General features: G+C 37.1%; 1 protein-coding gene across 3 annotated transcripts in view; it reads left to right on the top strand.

Moving 5' to 3' along the window:
* Window positions 1-17,550, top strand: part of KCNMB2 (potassium calcium-activated channel subfamily M regulatory beta subunit 2) — a 273,702-nt gene extending 256,152 nt beyond the window's left edge. For all 3 annotated transcript variants that reach the window (XM_037824169.1, XM_037824254.1, XM_037824309.1), the window contains one exon: window positions 15,737-17,550. In XM_037824169.1, coding sequence (XP_037680097.1) covers window positions 15,737-16,021 — 285 coding nt within the window. In that variant the 3' untranslated portion in view covers window positions 16,022-17,550. The remainder of the gene's footprint in view (window positions 1-15,736) is intronic.
* The last annotated feature ends 1,182 nt before the right edge of the window (window positions 17,551-18,732 follow it).

Genomic DNA, 18,732 nt, shown 5'->3' with positions numbered 1-18,732 from the left:
CAAAGTGAAGATTAGAGCAGAGAATGCAAGGTGCTGAGGACAGTGCCTGGCACAGGGGAGACCTTAGATCGATGGTCAAAATTACTGTTGTTTGCTAAAGGCGTTTCCCCTCTATTTGGGGAGACTAATAAGGTCCATATTACAAGTAGCTAGTAAGTCTTTGGTTTTCCACGTTAACCTTTCTATCGCTCTCTCTGGGGATGTAGAAATTTGCTTCTAAAACTAGACTAAAGCTTTCATTGCAGAAATGCAAATTGTTTCATCACTTTTACCCCAAAATTCATTTATATTCGGATTGGATAATATAGAGTCCCTCAACCCTTCCACATATACCTCCCTCCCCATATTAACAAAATTGTCATTTTTGCTTATAAGATAACCTCTTCCCTGGAGAGTCTTAAGATTGAAATAGAGAATAGATTGCTAAGAAGCAAGATGTTCCTAGATGCAACAGAATGGAATAAATGGCTACTCAAGGGCTCCTCCAGCTTTCTAACTTTAGATAAAAGCTCTGTGTGAGTCTCTTTATGTTTCCCACTACCTATCCATATGCCTTATTATGTATACTTGTGTGTGTCTTTCTCCAACTGCATTCTGTTCATAGATGCTGAATTTTCCAGTACTGAAATATTCAAGTCCACAGAGTAGATCCCCTATATATGTGTGTTGTATTAAAGCTTTACATAAATTGTGCATTTAAAGTGTCTGGGATGACCAGTAAAGTGTCAGAAGAACTAACCTGCTATTATCAATTTTAAGTTAAATATATTAAGTTTGGGTTTATGGTAGCAATTATTTAGGTGGCCAGAGTTCTATCATATGCCAAGACAATCTGATACCACTTTTCCAATAGGGCAATTGGCCCTTTTTATAAGGATACAAGCCTCATGAACTCTAATCTTTCTTACAAAAAACTTTTCTTTGCAACTGTTAGCACTTAAATGATACAGCACACATTTATTGAAAAATGCAGTAGCTTGGAGCTTTGGCACGACAACATAGGGAGTAAGTTCTGATGTATTGAAATAAAGTAAGAAAATCTACCCTACATTTTGGTTACAATAACTTAAAAGAATTCTTGTAAATATCTCTGAGGACCCAACATAATGGATATTTCAGAGAATGTTGTTTGAAAATATCTGCTCTGATTCCCTTTCATTCATGGTAGCCACAACAATGCCAGTCCTAACCCTGCTCTACAAATAAATAAATTTAGCTCTCCTTCAAAGTGCTTGTTTTTCAATACCTTCCCTTAAGTCAGATTTTTATATCAAAGCTGACCTGTAATGACAAATGCCTATAAAACTCTGGAATCTCCATTGAGTTGAAAATTGGCCAAAGTTGAATAAGCATCAAAAATTGGAATATATTTCCATTTCCTAGTTTTGACATTTTATCACTACAGCCATGTGAATGCATTATTTAAACAGGGAGTGAACCTATCATAGAATGTCCCGTATACATTTAGAACCAATATCTTATCTGGTTTCATCATGGTACTAAGTTATTGTTTGGTTTGTTTCCCCACTTCCTTGCTTTTAATTATGAGCTATAACACACGTGCAGAACCATGCAGCAAAGGAAAAGGTACAGCTCAAACATTTAACCCAGAGATCCCCAATGTAATCCCCATGTAAGTAAAAGACATTTGCCTGTACCTCAAAACACCCTTCATGCCTCCTCCCAAGAACTACAGTCTCTGCCACCTGCCCAAGGTAGCAACTATTCTATCGTGGCAATTACTTTCTAATTATTCTTTACAGTTTTATTGCCTAAGCATGCATCCTTAATGCTGTGATTCAGTTTAGCCTATATAAATAGAATCATATGAATAGATTCTATATAAAGAGAATCATACAGAATATTTTCTTTTGTGTCTGGCTTCCTTCATACAACATTGTTGGTTAGACTCATCCATTTGGTTGTAGTTTGTTCATTTTCTTATTGTTTCATATTCCATTGTATAAATATGCCATTTTATTTATCCATTCTACAGTTGATGGACTTGCTGAGTTGCCTCCAGTTAAGGGATAATATAAGTGAGTCTGTTGTGATTATTGTCGTATATGTCTCTTGGTGCATAAACCACATATTTCTGTTGGATATAAATCTGAAAATAGAATATCTAGGTCATAGGGTATGGATAACTTCAAGTTTAGTAGCTAATGCCAAATGATTCCCCCAAGTGCCTTACCTTGTGGGTGTGAGAGTTCCTTCTGCTTTGCATCCTTGCTAACACTGCCTATCATCTGTAATTTTAATTTTAGTAATATGGTGATATTTCCATGTGACTTTGATGACTAATGTTGAATGCCTTTTCATATATTTATTGGCTATTTGGATATCCTCTTTTGTACGATGCCTATTTCAAAGTCCCTTGCCCATTTTTCTATTCAGATTTTTCTTTTTTGTGATCATTGTAGTAATTCTTTAATCTCTAGATATGAATCTCTTTTGGTTACATGTGTTGCAAATATTTTCTCCCACTGTATGGCTTTTTCACTCTCTTAATGATGTCTTTCAATGGAAATTTTTCATTGCAGTGTAGCCAAATTCTGTCAATCTTTTCCTTTGTTTTCAGCGCACTGTGTTGTCCTATTTAAAAAGACTTTACCTACTCTGAAATCATGAAGTCATTCTCCTAAATTTTCTTGTAGAAGCCTTACTGCTTTTCCTTTCACATTTGAAGTACAATCTGATTGGAAATGATTTTTTAGTAAGAGCCAATCTTTGTTTTATTTTGTTTTGTTTTGTTTTGTTTTGTTTTGTTTTGTTTTGTTTTCATATGGACAGCTACTTGCTCTAGTCCATTTATTGAAAATACCACCCTTTTCTCATTGGATTATTCTTATAATCCCATTTTCTCCTCTATTTTTTTGGAAGTTATTTGTTCACTTACTATTCTTTTAGCATGTAGACATTACAACTTGCAGCCTTGACTTATCAAGGACATTCAAACACTTTTAGCTCCACTTATTTTCTTTTCCCAACCTATATATTATTATCATGTTTACCATATATATACTTTAAACATATGTAGACATTACTATGGTTCTCTTCTATAGATGTATCCCCATGTTTTACCATTTTCATTTTTCTTCATTCCTTCATCTCCGATCTTTCATCTAGTATTATTTTTCCTCTTCCTGAAGAACTTTATTTAATTAGTAATTCTTTTAGTATGATATCTGCTCTAAAGAATTCTCTGTTTTCATGTCTGAAAATATTTTTATTTCATTCTCATTCTTGAAGAACACATTCACTGAGTATGAAATTCTAAATTGGCAGTTGTTTTTGTTTCTGTACTTTGATGACACTCCCTTGTCTTCTGCCTGTGTCATTAGTGTTCAGCAAACAGCTCTCAGTCTCATTGTTCCTTTGAAAGTGAGCATCACCTATTTTAAAGAATATTTTTTCCTTTGGTTTTCTACAGTTTAACTGCTATGTGCTGAGGTGTACATTTATTTTTATTTAGTCTGCTAAGTGTTCCCACGGCTTCTTTCCCTGTTTGTTGATGTTCTTTGTCAATTTTAGAGTATTCTCAATGATCATCTCATCAAATATTATCTCTGCTCTCATTCTCTCCCTCTTTTCCTTCCGATACACCAACCGGCCATACAGTAGGCCTTCTCCTTGTACCACTTTTTTCTCTTACTTTCCCTTTTGTATTTTCCCTCTCTTTGTCTCCCTGTGCTTCATTCTGGATTTTTACCTCTTTCAGAAATTCTTTCCTCAGCTCTGAAAAAATCTATTGTCAAATCCCGCCTTTGAGTTTTAATTTCTATTAAATTAAATTAAATGTTCAAATTTTAAAACTAAAAATACCCACTGGAGTTGTTTTTGCCATTGTTTTAAGCAATAATCTAAATCCTTCAAATCCATGAACATAAAAATATAGTTGTTTTAAACTCTGTGTCTGATGATTTCAATATCTTAAGTTCCTGTGTGCCTATTCTATTTTTTTCCTCTCTTTTTTGTTGTCTTATCATACCTGATTATTTTTATTAGGTTTCAGGCATCATATTTGAAAATTTATTTATGTAAATAATTTTAAACTCAGAAAGATGTTATCTTCTTTAAAAATTATTTCCATTTGCTCCAGCCAGCTACAGGGGGCACCAGCCATTCAGAATCATCTCAATCCAAATTCAGAAATTGAGATGTTCAAATCTAAGTTGCAGTCTCTGTGAGGGCCTGTCTACTGGAGGTTGGCCGATACTACTAGGCTGTGTTCCTTCAGAGTGCCAACCTCAAATGAAGAGGACTTGTTACGTCCTCAGTGATAATTCCTGCTCCTAGCCCTACAGCTGTCAAAAATACCTGTTCAGCCCCCTTCTAGAATCAGCAAATGCTCCCAGGAAAAGAGTGGCACCAAGCACTGGACTCACCTTCCTGGCCCAATGTTTCTTCACTGTCTTCACAGTTAGCCCCTGCCTCTAAGTAAAAGAATATATACTAAAACTACAGTTAGCTCTTTGTCAGAAGGTAATTAAAATCATGATCTTCATGCAGCATGAGGAATATTCAGGATATTCCTGGCCTCTAAAAAAGATTCCCAAGGTCATTCTCCCTTTCATGTTGCCTTCTCCCAAGTTCACCATAAATAATGATCTTTCCCACAGTTGCCAAAAGATGGACAGTTTTATTGAGATACATAAGTCACTACTGAGAACATTTGATCTGAGCCAAAAGAAAGCAAAAGGATATCAATAAAGTCGTCTGCATGTTCAGAAAGAGAGAACAGGATTTTATTTTTAAATTTTCACATTCTCTAATATATTCTTTTTCTTTAGCCTTTAAACCCAGCACCCAGCCTCTTGTCAGCATTTTAACTGAAGCTGCAGAAGCTGATAAGCTGACACGCCCTTGTGGAGCAATCAGCTAATGGGCCCCGGGAGCTGCAAGTAGGCTCCAGGTCCCCTGCTTCCCCGGGCCACTAGGCTGCCACTGAAATCCTCAACAGCAGCTGAGACTTAACTCACCAGGGTTGTTGTTTGTGAATTCCTCAATGCTGAAATACCGGAGTTTAAAACGTCTTTTAGCCACCAGGGATTTTCAAAACATGCTCATCTGGTTTGAGGGTGTATTTAAAATGCAGTTTGATACGAAATAAGCAACTATATCAACTATATCCATTTCTTGATAATCTTGGGGAAGACAATTATTTTTGGGTGAAGAATAAGTTTTTTAAATTAGTCAGTTATTTACAACTCCAAGCTCAGCATCAACTCTCATTTTGTCCTCCACTTTAAGGTCTTCTGCATTACCTAAATTCAGGGAATATATATATATAGACCAGTTTCTCAACCTCAGTACTAATGCCACTTTGGGTGAGATAATTCTTTTTTGGGAGAGGAGGGATGTTGATCTTTGCATTGTAAGATGTTTAGTAGCATCACTGGCCTCTACCCACTAGGTGCTGTAGCACATCCCTCTTTTGTGACAACTAAAAATGTCTGCAGAAAATGGCAGAACCACGGCTCTAGATTTTATTTAGCTTTGAACTTGGATGCTTGGAGAGCCCAGAACACAAACATTCAATTCTGCACAGCATTGATGAGGTAAGCAAAAGAAGGAAGAAAATAAAGAAAAGGATGTTGAAAATCTAAATAGAAATTTTAAAAGACCCAATATTTATTGAGTGCCTACTGTATGCTCTGTACCCAGCACTCTGCTAAGAACTTGATAAAAATCATCTCATTAAACCCTGACTAAAGCCCTACTCCTAAAACAATAATAGCCAAATTTTATTAAGAGCTTATAATGCGCCAGGCATTGTACAGTACTAAATATTCACCTGTACTAACTGACTTAATTACTGCAGCACCCGTGTGTTAGGAACCACTGACATCCCCCCTCTACAATCATGAAGCTGAGATCAGAAAGTGAAGTATTCATTCCAAAGTCACACATCCACTATCTGATGAGGTCTGACTTAAAATCTAAGTCTTTTTACCTGAGACCCTAAAGCTGGTTATCCTGGAAAGCATCTCTACTCTCCAGTCTTGGGTCCTTCACATGCACACAGAACTCGGACACGGGATCAGTAGCACTTGTGAACTCATCCCTGCCAAGTTCACTATTCTTCACAGGGCAAGGAGGTGTAATATCCCACTGCATTGAGAGGGCTAACTCAGGTGAGATTTGAGTTCTAGAACATACATCATCTCCACTCCTCTCCAGACACAAGCTTTACATTGAGTCCTTTTGAAGTAAGACTTTGCAACCTTCTGTGAACTCCCAAGTCTGTGTCAGAGGTCTACTTCAATGATGGCAAACTCATGTCTGCATCTGCTGCAAGTTTCAGCTGGTATGGGTGAGACCCTTCAGGCTGGGCTGCCCTTGCCTCTGGCTCATTCTGGAGACTTCATGAAGCACTTCAGTGAGATCAGCTTGAGCCCAGCACCCTGGGACCGACAGTCACGCTACATGTGCTGCCTTTGGAAGTTTGCTTGCACCTTGCCCCCACTTGGAACCTTGTCAATGTGAGGCTTCTAGCTCCCTCACCCTGTCAGTCACCTCTGAATCTCGCCCCACCACCCAGGTGCCTTAAAGAGAAAAACACTAAAAGCATTCTCTTGGTAGAACATAGACTAGAGTTCTGAAAAATCTAAATTCAATGAAATATTTATCCTTCGGATGGCAAATTTAAGTGAGCAGATGAGAATCCCCATACCATTACATCATATTCCAAGTGTGCTTAGGATCAGCTAAAAGACCTATGAGCAAGATTGCATATTCAACACCAGTTTACACATGGTAGCTGTTCAGCAAAGCTCACCCTGAAAGGCGTAAAGAAGGAAAAACACAGGCCCTGATATTTGACACAACTTCATAATAGCACCTTACATTTGGGGATCAGACACTTGCTGAAACTTTTATGAACCACAGATCCAGAAATGCTTTTGTGATTAATAGAGTTCAGTCACTCTTCACCAAAACTGAATTCTGGGACAGCTAATAGCTCCTTTGTGCACAATAGAAAGGGAGAATGTTCCAGAAAGAGGCCTGCACCAAGCACCAAAAAGGAAGGGAGGGAGAAGGGATTGTAAATCGTATCCTTCCAATTACTGAGAAAGAAGACCCTGATGAAGGGTCAAGGAAAAGCATCAGATTAGTTATCTGATTCCAAGCAGGCCTAATCAGATCCATCAAAGATCTTGAGGCTCCATGATTTAAACTATACTGAGTATTGACTAATCCTGTGGCTCCAGATGGCTTCTATCTCTTTAGTAGATTTCCTAGGTCTTTTAAACTTCCTTTCTGCTCCAACTCTGGGCAAACACAGGAAAGGATAACCCCTCTCTGGAGGGACCTGTATCTTGATATGGAAAAAATCAGAGCATAGCAGAGTTGTCAACACTATTCTCCTTTTCCTTTACCAAACATTTCAAACAGCCCAGCTTGCCAAAATCAAGCAGATACTAGAGGTGCAAACTAAACAAGTCTAAACTAAATGTTGTGGGATTCACATTTTTAAAAGTGATGGTGAGGAGCAAGAAGTCTTAAAAGGGTAAAGAAAATGAAGTCAAATGTATTCTTTCAACTCGTCTACATAACTAATGTTCAAAGAACTAAAAAGCTCAAAATATACCTGGGGGCCAGAATAACCCCCAGACCACCTGAGGGATGTCTATATATTCTTTGAACCTAAGTATTATATTTTATTCTCTAGCACGGAACACAAAGCCTGCCATACAGTACATGCTTAATAAATATTTGCACAATATTCATTGTCTGAGGGGTCAAGGGAAAGTCCTATCTGAATTTGGAATCAAGAACATTTATTCTTCATGAAAGAATGTTGTTTTTGTTTTTATCTCTGGACACTGTGGACTAGGTTTCCCTGGCTGCTGAAGAATTCTAAAACCAAATTTTTGGCCACATTTGTGACATATATGGTATTTATTGAAAGCCTGTTTAGTCTCATTACTAGTCCCATTTCATCACTCCACCCTTGTTTTTTTTCTCTTTTTGTTTCTCTCCAATTTATCTGTCTTGTATTTTTCTGCATGTTTTTGACACCTACTTCTAGCACACTGCCTGGCACAATGAAGACTCTCAGTAAATATTGATTGGATTTCACTGAAGTTCTAAGCCCTCTCTGAAATAAGGCACTTCCCTTTATATGAAAGAGCAAATTAAGCACAAACCCTTCCTTTGAGGTGACTGAGAAACTGATAGCTCCCTTCCTACCATCATAAGGAAAAAGAGATTGACCAGTGAGATTATAACACCTCCCTCACTGCCCCCTCCCCCTACATCTTTTATTTTTAGGATGAAGCCATGTCACTTTTTGCTTCACATATGCGTGGTGAAGTATATCAAACCAGAGTCCAACAGGTAGTTTCTCAAAACTTCTGTCCATCATGAGAATAAAAAGCACTCAATCGATGTAAAATATTCTGGAAATGGGGCTAAGAAAAGGACATTTTCTGTCACTTTCCAAAGAATTGGCAGGAAGATGTGATTGCTGGATCTTTGTTGTCCATTTAGAGAAAGGATCACCAGGAGAAGCTGACAGGATCCAGGATTCTTCAGCTGGGAGAGGACAGGGTCACACTCATGGATACCACCTCAGTGGTTTTCGATACTAAAGAAGAGATTCTGTCCTTCTAGAGTCTAAGGGATCTGGGGAAGCAGTAAGGTTTATTCACAAAACTTAGGATAAGAGGAAAGGTGTGAATATTAAATCTTCCACTAAATGGTTGCCTCAGAGATTTGATAGGTTTACATATTTATATATTAAGGCACAAAAGAAAGAATGACCTTTGCAATACAAATAGCCATGGTAGAAATACTAACATATTTTGATAGCTATTTAGGTGCCTTTTGTATATAAAATTATATATACAGAGTATATAAAATTATCACCCATATGTTCTTTTGTGGTATACATCTGCAGAGTCTAAAAGTTAAATCTTTCCTACTCCTCACCTCACACCAAATAAAGAGAACAATCTAAAATGATGGGAGTTTTACCCTTTCTATCTACATCATAATTTTGCAACTAAGTGTAGAACACTGAGTAAAGCTTCCAGTTGTTGAACTGCATTCCATGTATTCTAAACCAATCACATAAAATTATCCTCCAGACACGTGACAAAATCATAAGATAACCAAACCTCCACTCCAAATTCATACTTCCTGAGGCTATAGCCATGTGTATAGTTTTAGCCACACAAACAGAAACCTAGAATCCTAATGTAGAACTCAGCATATGTCAAATGTCCTAGGCCCCAAAAGCAAAAAGCAAGAAGGGTAGGATAAGAACCAATGAGCATGACTGCTCTTATGAAAACTGTGTAGCCAGTGATTGTGTCTTCCTTATAGGTTTCATAGTTTAGTCTGTGGCACTTGACTAAAGACTGTAGAAGATCATGAGGACAAATGTGACATTCCAATAGGAAAGATGTTAATCAAAGTTTATTGATGCTTTGTGCACACTCAGCATTTAATCCTCACAAAGACTCTGCCAGGAAGGCTCCATTAACCCCACTACGTGGATAAAGAATTGTATTCTGAGGAGCCAAGTAACTTACCTATAGTAGCTCAGTAGCCCAGGTCTCTTGAACACATCAGGGCTCATTATACTACTCATACATTTATTATCACAAAAGAATGACCAACCTATAGTAAAAACAGATGGGTGATTTACTATGGTAGAATTTTCAGAAGTTAGTAACAGTCTAGTGGGAGCCATTTTTTGTATGTTAAAAGGTGGAGGGTGGCAAGGTCAGTAAGAGGAAAAAGCACCAGGGTGAGGGATCTTTTCTCCATTGGCAACTGCCAGTTGCACCTACACACGGGATCGGCCCTGAGGACCAACGTCAGACCGTGTGTGGAACATGCATCATCTGGCCAGCCCAGATTCACACATTTGAGACCTGATGGCTTTAAACTTTAATGAGCAGCTCCTGTAATACAATCTTGCTAGATGGTCTCAAACGTAATTTATATCTCATTTTATTTGGAAGAATCTTACCCAATAATAGCATTATTGTCATTTGGTTGACAAATGTTTCTGCAATAACATTTTAAAAGCCAAATCAATTCACAAGAGCGTAAGAACTGGAAAAAAACTCCATTTTTACTGGGTTGCCATTTTTATTGAGATCATTTCAATAACTTAGTGCCATTAGTCACAGAAACTACTACTCTAAACTACCTTGGCACAAAAATAAACAGAGACCTGATGTCTTTGTAATAAAAATTGGCTCAGTTTGAATTTAACCACAAACGCCTCATCTGGCATTTTTTTAATGCTTTGCTTAAATATGTTTTTTTTGTTTTTTGTTTTTTGTTTTAAATCTTAAAGACATGATTTGGGCTGCTTTGAAAAGGGCAAAAATAAAGGCATTCCCACACTTCCCTAAATTCTTTTGATCCAGAGGACATCTATCTGATAGAAAATGTGCTTCATGGCAGTCATAGACCAATTTTTGCACTGTTATAACTCACTGAGAAATTCTGCTACTTTCAGATCTTTAATGCTGGGCTAGTACCAGCTCTCTTCTGTACTCACATTTGTATTCTTAGCTGACTAAACTTCAAGGTAACAACCCGACTTTGCTATCAGCACATCACTTTGGGCCGGGTTTGCAATAAGTGCCAGCATGCTCATCTTCCATTTTAAACCAATTTAAGAAACCTCTCACAATATACAGTCAAATAATCCAGTGATTACAGCTCAGCAAACAATGCATGATGCCCACATGCCCACTAAGAAAGTCAGGGGAAAGAATAATCCAAACATCCTCTGTTAGTGAAATGAAAATACATTTCATTTCTTTTATCTTTTCTTCCCACATAATCTATAGGTCTAAATTGTACTGGAATTTCAGGATCCTACCCAAAAGCTCCCTTCAGTGTACCTCGAAATTCACCCACAGCCCACCTCACCTCACTGGTGTCTCTTCATATAGTTGTGCACCACACAGCCCTTGGGGGACCAGTAACAATGTGAAAGTCAAAGATGTGAATATCTGTAATCACAATTTTTGGTACATGACAGTGAAATGTGGTTTTATTTTCATAAAATCAGTTTACTGTGACAATTTTCCAACAGAAAAAAATAGTGTTTTGAAGAAGAGGCGTAATTTTCACACAAACACACTTTATAGATTAGCAGTATCCTGTCAGAAAACAATTTAATTGTGATGTTGATCAAATTGGTCACTTGATAATGTGTACAACAGAGGATAGGAAATATTTTTTCCTGTTGGGAGGAAACAAGGGACCCATTTATTCCCCAAAAATGGGACAAATCAATTTTTTCCTAATTAAAAAAAAACATTCATTGCTGTATCAGTTTTGTCACTGCCCAAGTTCCATCATTGCCCAGGTTTGTCACTGCCGAAGGAAAGAGGGTCAGAGATATTTCTTCTCCTCAGAGACTGCTTTTTAAATTAGGAATAATGTGTTCAAAAATAAATCCAATATATGGGGCAAGATGGCAGCATAGAGAGGAGTGGAATTTAGTTAGTTCCCTGGAACAACTAATGAACAGCCAGGAACAACTAGTAAATAATTTGGAATAACTGCTAAGAGACAACAGTGACTGTCCACACATCGTACACCAACTTGGATTGGGAGGAATGCCTGAGATCGCAGCATAAAATCTGTAAGAAAAAACTGAAGCTCCAAGCCAAGAGCCCCCTCTTCCCATGGAAGGCTTAGCTGCAAAACCTTACGGTGGCAGAGAGCAGCCCTCTCCCAGCAAGCAATTATAACTCAACTGACTTCTTACAGGGGTTTTATTTAACAAATGTAGACTGCTGGATACAAGCTACAAACTCCCAACAAGCAAGCAGAGGCTTTTAGTGATGACTGACCTTAAAGAACTAGAAGACTCATCTGTCCCAGGACGGGGAGCCCAGAAGACCAGGTGTTGTCTCTGGCCAACAAGTGAAACTGGGGTCCGTGTACCAGTTCTAAAGGGGGACTTTCTGTCCCCTTTTCTCTCTCTTAACCTGAGGGGCTAAGAGGAGAGAGCCACAGACATTTTCAGTTCACAACGCTCTGACCCAGACAGGGGTGGAGATAACAGAGTCAGAGAGATGATAACTCCCTAAGGGGTGCATCTTCCCCAAGAGGAAAGAGGTGGGGCCCAGCTTTCCTTTCAGAACCAGACCCCAGAGCCTGGGGGAAAACAGCCAAAACAGAAACTGAAGGGGCCTCATCTCCTTACATCATTCGGAAGTGACAGGCTGACAGGCACCACCTGCTGGGCAGGTTAGGAAAAACACAGTGAAATAATCAATGAAATTTCCCATCTCTTATGAAAGACACAAAATTACAGATCCAGGAAGCACAGAGTACCCCAAACACAACAGATATGAATAGACTTATGCCAAGACACTTAATAATCAGATTATCAAACGTCAAAGACAAAGAGAGAATCCTGAAAGCAGCAAGAGAAAAGCAATCCATCACATGCAAAGGAAACTTGATAAGACAATGTGTGGATTTCTCAGTAGAAACCATGGAGGCAAGAAGGAAGTGGTGTGATATATTTAAGATACAGAAAGAGAAAAACTGCCAAACAAGAATCCTATATCTGGCAAAACTACCCTTCAAATATGAGGGCAAGTTTAAAATATTCTCTGACAAACAGGCAATGACAGAGTTTGTGAACAAGATACCCATGCTACAGGAAATACTAAAGGGAACACTACAGTCAGATAGGAAAAGACAGGAGTGAGAGGTTTGGAACACAATTTTGGGTGATGGTAGCACAGCAATGTAAGTACACTGAACAAAGATGACTGTGAGTATGGTTGAAAGAGGAAGGTTAGGAGCATGTGGGACACCAGCAAGAAAGAGAAGAGATAAAGACTGGGACTGTGTAACTCATTGAAACCTAGAGTGCTCAACAATTGTGATAAAATGTACAAATATGTTTTTACATGAAGGAGAACAAATGAATGTCAACCTTTCAAGGTGTTAAAAATAGGCTGGTATTGGGGGAAAAATACAATCAATGCAAACTAGAGACTACAGTTAGACTATAGTTAACAGAAACATTGTATTATGCTTCCTTTAATGTAACAAAGTCAATATACCAAAGCTAAATGCCTTTAAGAGGGGAATATAAGGGAGTGGATTGGGACTCTTGGCATTGGTGATGTTGTCTGATTCTTTTATTCTACTTTAGATTAACTTTATCTTTCCTTTTGTTGCTTTTTAGCTGTCATGGTTTTTTTCTTTCTTTCTTTCTTTTGCTTTTTCTTTTTCTTTTGTCTCTCTACCTTCTTTGACTCTTCCTCCTTCTTTATGGAAGAAATGAAGATGTCCTTATATAGATAGTGGTGATGGTGGTGAATACATAAATATATGATATACAGGGAACCATCAATTGTTTACTTAGGATGGAAAGTATGGTGGGTGAACAAAACCATCTTTAAAAAAAAATGGATTGGTGAAGAAACCTTGAGGAATAAGTCAGGCACATAAGGACACATATTGCAGGGTCTCACTGATATGAACTAGTTATAATATGTAGACTCATAGACATGAAATATAAGTTACCAAGATATAGAACAAGGCTAAAGAATGGGGAGCAATTGCTTATTATGAGCAGAATGTTCAACTAAGTTGAACCTAAGTGTTTGGAAATGGACAGAGGTGACAGTAGCATGTTATTCTGAGAATAACTAACACTGCTGAATGGTATGTGAATGTACTAGAAAGGGTAAGCTCAGAGTCACGTATGTCATCAGAAGGAAAGTTGGAGGTTAAAATATGGGAATGTATAAAATAGTGAATCTTGTGGTGGACAATGTCTGTGATTAATTGTACAAATATTAGAAATCTTTTTCATGAAGTAGAATAAATGTATGACACTATAACTAGAAGTTAATAATAGAGGGGTATATAGGGAAAAAAATACCTATTGCAAACTATGTACTACAGTTAGTAGTAGTTTAACATTCTTTCATCTAATAGTAACAAATGTACTATACCAATACTATGAGTCAAAATGGAGGGGGGAGTGGTTAGGGGTATGGGAGGATTTGAGTTTTCTTTTTTTGTCTTTATTTCTTTCCTGGAGTAATGAAAATGTTCTAAAAATTGAAAAAAAAATTAATTGTGGTGATGGATGCACAGCTGTATGGTGGTACTGTGGACAACTGATTGTGCACTTTAGATCTTTGGATAACTGTATGGTATGTGAACGATCTCAATAAAATTAAATTAAAAAAATTTATATGGAAGTACAAAAGGTCAGAAACAGAGTTGGATGACTCATAGTGTTACCAAGGACTATTATAAAGTTGCATGTTTTATAGAATGTAGTGTTTGTGCAGGGATAGACATATAGACAATGGAACCAGAGTTCAGAAACTCACACATATCCACCTGCTTTACAACACAGATGCTACTTACTACCATGGGAGGAGGGGGGCAGGGGGACAGAGAGGACAATAGCTTCTTCAATAAATGGAGCTGGACCAATATGATAACCATATGAAAAAAAGAAACCACTTTGATCTTTACCTCTCATTATACTCAAAAATCAATTGCAGAAAAAAAAATCAATTGCAGACTAAGGCAGAATAGTGGTTACCTTTTGGGCATGCAATTTCTGAGCAGTATCATGAGAGATACTTCTGGAGTGCTGGTGATTTTTTATATCTTGATTTCTATTGTGGCTATTCAGGTGTGTTTGTTTTGTAAAAATCCACTGTGCTTATTCTTAAGATTTGTGTGCTGTTCCATCTGTATGTTCTACATTCATAAAGTATATCAAAATCTGAAAAATAAATAAATCCAATAAATAGATTTTTTTAATAACTACTAAGAAGTTCTTTAATTCCATCTGTATCCAGAGAAGGAAGAGAGAAAAGAAGCAGCAGGAAAAGGAAGAGGGAGCAGAGAGAAAAATATAAAGTAGGAGGGAGGAGAGAAGAGAGAGATTAAAGAGGAGAAAAGCAAAAGATAAAAAGTGCATAGAAAAAAAGAGGAGATGTTGAAGAGCTAGAACAAGAAAGAGAACAGTGATGAAAAGATAAAGGGGAAGACCTCAAGTTCTCAGATGACTGGTAGATGAAGAGTAAACTAATTTGGTTCTGTTTTATTTATTTATTTTTGGCTGTTGGAAAGGTGACTTTGTCATGCTAAATGGACATGAACCACTCACCACAGCTCTTCAACAATTTAATATCCTTACACTTTCCACGATTCTTTCTTAGCAACTCGCCACAGGTGTTGTTGTTTTCTTGAAGATGGTAGCAAGGGGGCCAAGGTGGCATGGCTGAATAAAATTAAGCCAAGCCAAAAAGACAACAGAAAACTATTTTCTCTGAGAGAACTGTTAGCTTTTGATATTCCATGGACAGATGAAGACAGATAAAGGATGGAAAGGTTGACACTCTGATTGCATAGTAAAGTATGTTCAATTCAGATTAAAATTAAAAACTACCACACTTAACTATGGCAAAAAGAATCCATTGGGAGTCATATGATTTTCATCAATTATTAAACAACATATGGGTCAGCTCTCAAGGAACATCTTGGTGGGATACCTAAATCATTTTAAACAATGTGTGATTTCTTAGTGTGTCTGGAGGCACCTGTTGGAAAGTGAAAAGAATAACTGCCATGGTTATTTCACTGATTATAAAGTTGATATCAATATCCCACCCCTCCTGGTGCCAAATACTTACACACACACACTCACACACAACACACACACAGAGTATTCTCTGGTGACAATTTATCTCGTTCTCCACAGTGCTCCTATATACCCAAGTGTGGAAAAAACTTTGAAGAATCCATGTCCCTGGTGAATGTCGTCATGGAAAACTTCAGGAAATACCAACACTTCTCCTGTTATTCTGACCCAGAAGGAAACCAGAAGAGTGTCATCCTAACCAAACTCTACAGTTCCAACGTGCTGTTCCACTCACTCTTCTGGCCAACGTGCATGATGGCTGGGGGCGTGGTGATTGTTGCCATGGTGAAACTCACACAGTACCTCTCCCAGCTCTGTGAGAGGATCCAACGGATCAATAGATAAAAGCAAAAATGGATGAGATCATTTTATTTAAAGCTCAAATACTGTTTTCTTTCATTCTTCACCAAAGAACCTTAAGTTTGTAATGTGCAGTCTGTTGTGAGTCCCTTAATATATTCTTATATGTAGAGCAATAATGCAAAAGCTGTTCTATATGCAAACATGATGTCTTTATCATTCAGGAGGAAAAATAACTCTGTGTGTGTGTGTGTGTGTGTGTGTGTGTGTGTGTGTGTGTTAGTCAGTGTTTTCATAATGTTGTTTTGATGCTGGAACTAGTACTTCCTTCTCTCCTTGCACCAAAATAGAGTTCAGTTATTCATTTGCCAAGCTTTGTGGAAGAATGTAGACAATATTAATGTGATAAGGTCTGTGCTCTGAGTTATCAGATCTCTTGAAGACATTTCTGCAATATTTTTCATCATTCATTGTTTACTAAAGCTGCAGCCAAAAATTTTTTTTCTTTTCTTACTCTAAACTGAGCCCTATAGCAAGTGACGGGACCAGATTTCCTAGCTAAACTGTGTTTTCCTTGTATTTTTACCATATTACTGTACAGAAGGGGGGAAATCCAGCCAGCTACTTTTCTTTTATTATTTTTTACTCATAACTTTAGATTTTTTTAATGATTTCCAAATAAAATTACAATGTTTTCATTAGCCAGTTCTATAATCTCTTCCTGTGATTTGAATAGAAAATGAACAGAGCCCTTTTCCATTTAAGACCCTGCTACTGTGTGAGAAGATATCATTACAAAAGTTCCATTACCTATGAACTGATCAAATGTTGGTGAATACTCCATTACAATCAAGGAAAGTCTATGTTACTAAGACATCTGTGTGAAAATCCTTATTCCATTTCAAATGAACTATTAGGTAGAGAAATTAATGTCCTACCCACTGGTCAAGATTGGTGGACTGTTTTCAAATGGGTAAATCTATTGTGGTATATTAACATGCTGGAATATTGCTCTTTGGGAATTTATGTTTAATCTAATTATTGTGAAGTCTCTTCTGACGTGTTCTCTGTTGGGATTTTAAAGCTATGTGCACAGTATACTTGTCTCTTTTACATGTTTTATTTTTCTATTTTCAATTCCCTTTTTGTTGTTATATTTTATACACAGAATAGACCTTTCTCCAACACATACTTGAACTTAACAGATTTAAAGGAAGCCTTTGTTCACATTGCCATTTTCTTATTGTGTTTGGGGGGAATATGAAGAATTCATAAACAAAAACATTCCATCTTTTATTTAATATCAATACCAAAAGGAGAAGACCAACATCTGTTTTTATCATCTATATTTAAGTACCTTTTTGTAATGTTGTATCCAATATTTTTAGGTGTTGTGAAATTTTACAAATCATACTTGTGGAATGAATGGTAAAACTAATCTGGTGAAGTGGAAATTAATCTGCAATATTGTAACTCATAGTATGACTTTTCATAGGCAAATAAATCCCAAGAGTATAATTGGGATTCCAACTGTGTAATTAAAATTTTTAAAAAATCCATTAAATCAGCAGTTTGAAAACCTCTTGCATTCTGAGCTGATAAGCCCATGGTTGTCTGAAAACCCATGATCCACTATCTTTAAAGATATTTTAAAGATTGTAATGAAGTTTCCCTTTTTTTTAACACATAAACACATGCACACAAATTTGTGAACAGCTGGAAAATATGATGGAAAACTCTTTATTCTACTCCACCTTAAGGACATAATTATGTAGACAATAGAGAAATATTTGTGACTACGGAGCTGAAAATTTGTAATTGTTAATGTTCCTTGGACTTCCCTTCAAGTGATTCAAGAATGAAACATATGTGAATGAAATTATTAGATGAGTTATTTTTTTTTATTTTCATCTGGATTTTTAGTTAAAAATTTCCAGCTGATGTTTCAGATGAGAATGTGGAGACCTCAAAATAATGACTCCAAAAAGAAATTAATTAGTGCTTTCTTGAATACCAATAAAGTAACATACTTCCAAGTCATTTAGAGGTACGCAACTAAATGCACATTATTAAAGAAAAAGATTTGGGAATAATGTTTTAAACACATTTATATATGTTAACCAATTTAATCCATATAGTAACCATTTTAGAGGGTTTTATTACTATTCTTTCCTACAGATGAGAATGTTGAGGCACAGAGAGGTTAAGTAACTTGCCCAAGTTTACATGTATATCCAAATGGTAGAGAACTGAGAAGATACCCAATCTTTTATATAACAAATGGTAGAGAACTGAGAAGATACCCAATCTTTTATATAACACTGGGAGATGCTGAGGATTGGAGGGGATTATGGTGGTGAAGAAGAAAGAGCTCTGAATTGGAAGTCAAAAGACTTCCCTTCAAGACATTGTGATCAGGTGACTTCCAGCTCCTCAATTAATCTCTTCATTTCTTTGATTGTGAAATGAAAAGGTGAGGCCATCTGACTTTTAAGATCCCTTTTAATGCTAACATTCCATCCCAGGTGTATAGAAGGAAGATTAAATACCATTCTCTAACCTAGAGAGCACAGGTCTGAGTCTCCAATAGAATCTGCATGTATTAATCCATGGATTCAAAAACAGCCTCCTTGCTAATGTTCCCAATAAGCCACTTGTCCCTTCTTTAGGGCCCAAAGCTTTTATTTACACCTGCCAGAAATAGAGCTCTAACTCTCCACACTATTCAACAAGGATGATTTTCCCACACAGTATGA

The sequence above is a fragment of the Choloepus didactylus genome, chromosome 1 (assembly GCF_015220235.1).
Source record: "Choloepus didactylus isolate mChoDid1 chromosome 1, mChoDid1.pri, whole genome shotgun sequence".
Classification (NCBI taxonomy): domain Eukaryota; kingdom Metazoa; phylum Chordata; class Mammalia; order Pilosa; family Megalonychidae; genus Choloepus; species Choloepus didactylus.
The sequence above is the reverse complement of the archived record's forward strand: the minus strand, read 5'-3'. Positions and strand labels throughout refer to the sequence as shown.